Source organism: Alexandromys fortis, unplaced genomic scaffold (genome assembly GCF_014885135.2).
Source record: "Alexandromys fortis isolate MF-2015 unplaced genomic scaffold, M_Fortis_MF-2015_v1.1 scaffold_17, whole genome shotgun sequence".
In the NCBI taxonomy this organism is placed as follows: Eukaryota; Metazoa; Chordata; class Mammalia; order Rodentia; family Cricetidae; genus Alexandromys; species Alexandromys fortis.
Genome location: NW_026067896.1, coordinates 17,530,360 through 17,537,416, shown reverse-complemented (window position 1 = coordinate 17,537,416; position 7,057 = coordinate 17,530,360). Strand labels below are relative to the sequence as shown.

The window sequence follows — 7,057 nt, the reverse complement described above, 5'->3', positions numbered from 1 at the left end:
ATTAAGTGGGACAGTTGCCCAGAAAAGGATAAATAGAAACCCGAACTCTGTGTCCAGCAGAGCCTGCTGGCCTTTTCTGAATTTGTAGCCAAAATTACACCACGTTGCCTTCTAGCAGTTGGGACTCATTCACTGTCCTGGAGTGAATAATGGTCTTTTGGTTCATTACAGTCCCCAGCTGGACTTTGCCACCAGATAGTTTGGGTTCTCATCCTTGCCTCAGCCAGTCTGTGGCCAATTTTCAAGTTTACATTTCCTCGGCTCTATAAGGAAACAGTTATAGTTGCCTTACAAAGTTTTATGGTAAGTATACAAGAAGATGAATGTATGAGTCTCATTGCTGTATCCAGGATGGAGGTAAATGTCAAACAAGTGTTGGTGGAATAAAAGAGTGACAGGCACTTGTGAAGAACAGAGCCCACAGAATCAACTCACCAGGGCTCATGGGGCTTGCAGAGACAGAACCAACAATTGGGAAGCCTGCATGGGTCTGAACTAGGTCCTCTGCATATATGTTAGTTGCGTAGCTTGCTGTTCTTGTGGGGCCCCTATAGGAGTGTGTGTGTGGGGTGTCTCTGACTCTTTTACCTGCTCTTGGGACCCTTTCCTCATCCAACTTTGTCATGAGGGTTTGTGCCTGGTCGTATTTGAACTTGTTACACTGTGTTCAGTTGATATCCCTGGAAGGCCTGCTCTTTTTGGAGGGAAAACAGGGGAGGAGTAGATCTGGGGAGAGGGGAGTTGTGTGTAGGGAGGACTGGGAGGTGTGGAGGGAGGGGAGACTGTTGTTAAGATGCAATATATGAGAGAACAATAAAGACACATAACTGGAGGAAACACAATAGGCTTTTGCTTACAACCAAATGTCAGAATATACTTCTCAGTGTTATGGTAGGGCTGATACATGAATAAAGTTCCATTTTCATCAAAAAAGGTGTTCATGAAATCAGCTTTTACTTGGCAATATCATCCCATCCCACCCAAGCCCTGGCAATGCTCTTGCGGTATGCTTTGGGAGGCCTTCGACTCTGGGAGTGGATGGAAAGCTTGTGCCATGGAGGTGGCGGTCCTTGCATCTATGCTCATCTCTCAGGGAGGTTATCCTGGGGAGATGGCAGGAAGAGAAAACCTTCTATTTCATGTTCCATATTCATTTCTATTTCATAGAAATCCTTTTCTGTTGCCCTGTAAACCATCTACTTGATAGCCACACACTGGACCAGTTGCCACTGGGGAACAGCCTAAACAATCAGTTGGCTTTATTGTACTGTATATTTGCCACTCTGGGTCTAGAGTGACTTGGTATACTTAATGAGAGTGGTTTTCTGGAGTAAAGATGAGGCACGGGTTCCCACGTTTAGAAAAATCATAGTGTGTTTCTGTCCCCGCGACTGTACTATTTCTCCATCTGGTTGGCTGTCCTGAGTTGAACGTGCTGATTTCATGGTGTGTACATGAATCCCAGTCTCACAGAAATGCAAGAACAACATGCTACCGTGGGCCCCACCGGTTCCAAAACTCTGGCACAGATACCGTATTCCTTGGCAGGATTATGGTTTTGCTTTATTCTATTAATGTCTAAAAATGCCTACAGATAATTCAGTTTGCCAAGTGTGTGGGTGGGTTAAAGATGTATATTCGCATTCCCGAGACCTGCAAGAACTGTCTGCGGTAAACGGCTAATTAGACCTGCCTTTTTTGTCTTTATTTTAAGTGGCATCCAGCCTTAGTAGCAAAAGGCATTTATGCATCAAAGTGTCCACGTTGATGGGCATGTGATGAGCGCTAAGTCACAACAATTACATTTAATGAGAACTAATGGGCTGTCTTAGAGCGTGACCCTGACTCCCAGAGCTGCCTTCCCCGCTCCCCCGCCCTGCTCACTCCAGTCCATCCACGTGGACTCACTTCATTTTGACCCTTTCTCCATGGCAGACTCTGTCCTCTTCCCTCGTCTGCCAGTGGTGTAAACATTGCACCCACCAAACCTGCTTTCTATTCTTCCCGAGAAGCTCGTTCTTCCCCACTTCCTGCCCCGTCTCGTCTGTGTCTGTCGCCTGCATGATTCTTCCTTTATTCTTTCTATCTCTCTTTTTCTTCTCAAGCCTTCTCTGTCCACTTCCTTTGGTAGCAGCTCTCCCCAAAGAGCACCCCTTCTTGTCCTCCGCCTTTGTCCTATTAGGGGAAACAAGTCATCTGCCCTAATGCTTCAAACGGTTAGGAGCCTCGGAGAGCAAAATTGTTGGAATGCAAGCAGAATATGGATCTAAACTCGCTGCGCAGTCAAGGTTGCTTTGAAGTGCGTTTTGCTGTGAGGGGAAAAAATGAAAAGTCTATAATGCCATCCATGTCCCTTATCTGCCTCTCCATGCCCCATTTATCTACTGTGTACAAATATGTGGGAAGATATGGGCCAGGAAGCTTAACGCATAATAATCTTTTGGCGTTTGGTAGTTAGCCTTCTCTCTGGCTTTGTTAGTAGTAAACTCGGGAAGTAACTCCCTTCAGTTTCTGTGGCTTCCCAGAAGACGGCAGAGGCTGTTCTGTGTGATGAAGAGAGAGTGGGATGGTGATGAGGTCAAAGAGGCCCTGAGAACAATTTCACCTCTGCCACACTGCAGCTGTCCTAGGATGTGGAGATGTTTTACGTTGAGCGCACGGGCCGAGAGGCCAAATCCTGCACGCGGAAGGCCCAGGTGCCGACACTGTTCCCATTTCTTGGCTCAAGCCTTCGGCTCGGCTGAATCAATCACTAAGTTTAGAAACATGCTGGGTGGTGGTGGCGCACGCCTTTAATCCCAGCACTTGGGAGGCAGAGGCAGGTGGATCTCTGTGAGTTTGAGGCCAGCCTGATTTATAGAGTGAGTTCCAGGACAGCCAGGGCTACACAGAGAAACTCTATCTCAGGGTGGTGGGGTGGTATTGGTAGGGTGCATGGGGAGAGGCCAACCAACTCAGGGCAGCAGTTCACACCTTCCCAGTCCTTCAGGTTACAACTGTCTTTCGAGGAGACTAATCCTTAGAAGACCAGTAGGATGCCTGTAGTGGAGGCAGACTGTATTTACACGTAATTCACCTCTTTCTGTGTCTAAGAAAAAGTCACCCAAGGAATCATTTGCTGGTAAGTACGGTCTGTGTGGCTGAAGCAGTGGATACTGGGGGCATCGTCTTGCCAAACGCTGACTTTCTCCGGAGGTCTGTCTGTTGTCCCGAGTGGCAGCCACTTCGGTGGGCAAATAGGACGGTCATCTCTGCTCCTGAGGGGACTGCTTCAGGCTGGGACCCCTTCAAGGTAGCTGGCTGTTCTTGTTTTCCAGAGGTGGGATGGGAGGCATAGTGTTTGGTAGGAGGAGGGCTGTAATTCTGAAATCTTACGGTTTTGACTTGCTGTAAAATAGAAAGAAGAGCAAAGGACTAGGTGTGAGATGTGTATTCTACCCCCAACCCCTGGATAAGATGTGTCCTTTCTCTACAGTTGTCCCCACTCAAGACGCCTCATTTAGGTGGTGTTCATTCAGCAAGCATTTGTGTCTACTATGCTTCGTGTAATATACCCTGTGAGGTGCATAAGCCGCTGAGGTGGTGGAGTAGCATCTCATAGGCAGCCAGTGAAAGCTGTTCTTGAGGCAGAAGGATTTAAGAATTACGGTGAATAGTTTGGAAGAAACAGGGTCAGCAGTGGTCTTCGCAAGGACCCCTCTGGAAAATATAAGTTCACCTTTCCCCTCTCCCTTCTCCCCTCTGCTTGTCCTTAAGGTTTATCCCTACGAGTTCCCCATAATCTCCTTAGAAACACTCATCCCAGAGCTGGTTTCCTGGACACCTGCTGTTGCCATCTAGGCTTCCAAGTGTTGACTGACTTCTCTGTACATTAAGACCACTAGACCAATATACAGGGCTGCGTTTCAAGTGTGTTTTTAAAAGATGGAAGAAACAGAGACAAGTGTGGTAGCACAGGCATTTGGATGGGGGATTGTGGATTTGAGGCCAGTTTTAACTATATAGTGAAAATATGTCTCAAAACCAAAGTAAAACCTCAATGCATGCATCCAAACTAGCCTAAGATCTGGAGCTCTGGGCCCATCACTACTGGCAACACCTGGCTGAGCTGAAGGGTTGCTCCCTCTTTATGAGACCGTGTCTCCACTTCACTTGAAGCCCCATCTCATTTTGCTTTCTCTCATGCCTCCTAGGTGGTTATGTATCTTGCTTGGCAATTACAGGTGTTTGCTTTAGCTAGTTACTGTCCCACAGCTTAGTAAAGTGTTCTTTCTGTGGTACTTCCTGGGAGTTACTTCTTTGTTCCATGAAATTACCTCGTTTTTGTATCCAAGTTTCCCCTGCTTTCTGATTCTCACTGTTTCCAGTGGGGTCTTGGGACATCGAGGTTCAGGGGTTGTGTCTGATGACTTGGGATATTGGACAACTGGGATCCTTTAGATTGCATGAACATTGGAAGTTGGAATAAGCACTCCCAACCCTTCTGTCAGTCACCATGAACTTTTCCAAATGCATTTCTGTACAAGCTGAGTGGAAAGAACCTGGGCTTTTGTATCGGATACAGATGTCAGCTGCGTGGCTTTGGGCAATGTTGTTTAACTCCCCAAGCTTTTGCTTCCTCATTCTACATGAGGATGAAAATAATACCTACCTCAGAGGGTTGTTATTGGGGTTTAATGAGACGACACACATGGAGCGCTGTGCATGGTGTCTGCTAGCATAGTCAGTAGTTAGCTTAGCAAATAGGAGGGAACTCCATCCCACGCATGTTTTTGTAGGGCGTGGGTGACAACGGTGGGATGGTGGTGAGGGTGGTAGTGGGGGGATGATTGGTGAGTGTAGTGATGCTCAGTAAACTGAAGGATCGTGAGGAACATCACCTGATTCCTTCATGTCACCTTCTCCTTTTCATCATCTCTCTTGCTTCAAGGACCTTATAATACAGCATGTCTTCTAGCACAAAAATCTCCAGATGTTAACAGATCTGGTTGATTCCATAGATGTCACAATAAGTTAGCTGTTAGAATTACCATTCGATGTGACTTGGGCATCACTTAAATTCTCTCTTGTCTTAGTTGTTCCTGTCATCTGATGAAGTATGTATCAAGCCCTGTGAAAATACTGCACATATCTTACACAATGTCATCTCCAAGCCCATGGATGGCCATTATTATTATTTACCTAACATCTTTTAGATTTGTTTTTATTTTATGTATATGGGTCTGCCTTGTTTGCATGTCTCAGTGTGCACCACGTGTGTCCCTGCCGAGTTCAGAAGAAGGCATCACGTCTGGAATTGGAGTCATGGGTGGTTGTGAATTCACCATGGGGGTTCTAGGAACTGAATCCTGGTCCTCTATAAGAGCTGCAAGTCCTTTTTAACTGCCGAGCCATCTCTCTAGGCCCTATATTATTATTTCTATGAATGAGGCAAATAAGTAAATCATGAATGAATAAACAAAGGCCCAGAAGGGTGAAGTGCTTTAGCCAGAGCCACCTAACCAGAGCAGTGATTCAAATCAAGCCATGTTTTTTTTTCCAGGACGTTTCTGGATCATGAGGAGTAGGTTTATGAAGGAGAAGGTGTGCTTGGTGTGAGGGGATGGGACTGTGTTGTGTGTGTAAAGATTTTATTGGAGGCTGCCAGTGTAGTTGGCCATGTCCATGGTGTGCAAAGCTGGGAGGCTAAAGAGTCAGGCTCCCGAGTATACTCCATCCCTACCTTTTCGGTGCCGTTTTTTGAATTTTCTGGTTTCACTAGGATCGAGGGTGGGGCGGAGGCAGGCGGCTTGGGCGGTGGCTCACTCTTGATGGGTATCTCTTTGCCTTCCATGATGAGGGAACTGGCCGCTGAGTGGATCCTGGTCTTGCCACCTCTGCTGCTGCAGGTCAGGGCAGGCTCCCCAGTAGAAATGGGTTTAGACCCCATCTCTACCATCATGGGTGCTGGGGAAGAGGTCATTCCCTGCGGCTGACAGAACTGGAACTTCTGAGGCCGGATCACCATGGTGGGGCTGCGCCTGAGGGATCCCACCATGAAAGTGGGGATCCCTGACTGCACTGGTCTCTGCAAGGATCCATCTGCAGGATGACAGAGCAGTATCAGCAATAGGATGGCTGACAGAGGATTGTGTGCGGGCTGGGTATGCACTGTGTCCGATATCCCAGAATAGATTGGTAAGGCTTTTCTAACATGACTGCTCGCACTCCCCTGGGGTCTTTCAAAGGTGACCCACTCTATTTTTAGTGCTATTTGCTGTCGCTGGCAGCAGGTAAATGTCTAGTTGAATGCTGTGTGAGGTAGCTGAAGGAATGCTACTTCAATTTATGTCTCCTCTGCCTCCTTCTCTCTTCCTCTAGCCCTTTAGGATGGCTAGGGAAACAGACACACAAAGTTTCACAGTGAAAAGCAAACACAGAGGCAGACAGGCCAAAGAGTAAGAAGAAAGTGAGAAGCACAAAGTGAGCAGACTACAGAGCAGGAGGGCTGAAGAGGGAGAGGAGGCTCGTGTCATCCCTGTGTGCTGAAAAAATTGTTAATAGAAACTTTAAGTGTGGGGGTGGGGCAGCCACTGAGAACGCCCCCTGTGCTCATCATCCTGATGCTCAGCAAAGGTTCCCAAACACACCACGGAATGTGGATTGCTTCTTACAGGATATCCAACCTGCCAAGCAGCGCCTGAAGTCACAGATGCTTGCTGGCTGTCACTGTTATGTGAAGGACAGCGCAGTGTGCCCAGCAACACAAAAGTCTGACTGTGTGTGTGTGTGTGTGTGTGTGCTTCATGTAGGCAGTCCTTCCTCAGGTAATGGAAACCAAGTCCTCCCCAAGAGGCTCTAAGAAGAAGGTCCCATTCCTTGGGCGTAAGTTCTATAGGTGACCAAAGAAATGGGAGGCTCCTTGCCTTTGGAGAAAAAACTGCGAAGCATTGTGGGTCACTCTCAAAAGGTCTCCAAACATTTGAAGAACCATATATTATCGATGATGGTCTTTCCTGACAGTTCTTGGACACATTTTTTTTCCTGACACAGGGTTTCTCTGCTGTCTTGGAACTCA

General features: G+C 47.2%; 1 protein-coding gene across 2 annotated transcripts in view; it reads right to left on the bottom strand.

Moving 5' to 3' along the window:
- Nucleotides 1–828: 828 nt before the first annotated feature.
- The window catches only part of Sh3rf2 (SH3 domain containing ring finger 2), a 104,084-nt gene continuing 97,855 nt past the window's right edge, over nucleotides 829–7,057 (bottom strand). For both annotated transcript variants that reach the window (XM_050162792.1, XM_050162784.1), the window contains 2 exons: nucleotides 5,723–6,081; nucleotides 829–3,387 (listed from right to left, as the gene is read on the bottom strand). In XM_050162792.1, coding sequence (XP_050018749.1) covers nucleotides 3,112–3,387; nucleotides 5,723–6,081 — 635 coding nt within the window. In that variant the 3' untranslated portion in view covers nucleotides 829–3,111. The remainder of the gene's footprint in view (nucleotides 3,388–5,722; nucleotides 6,082–7,057) is intronic.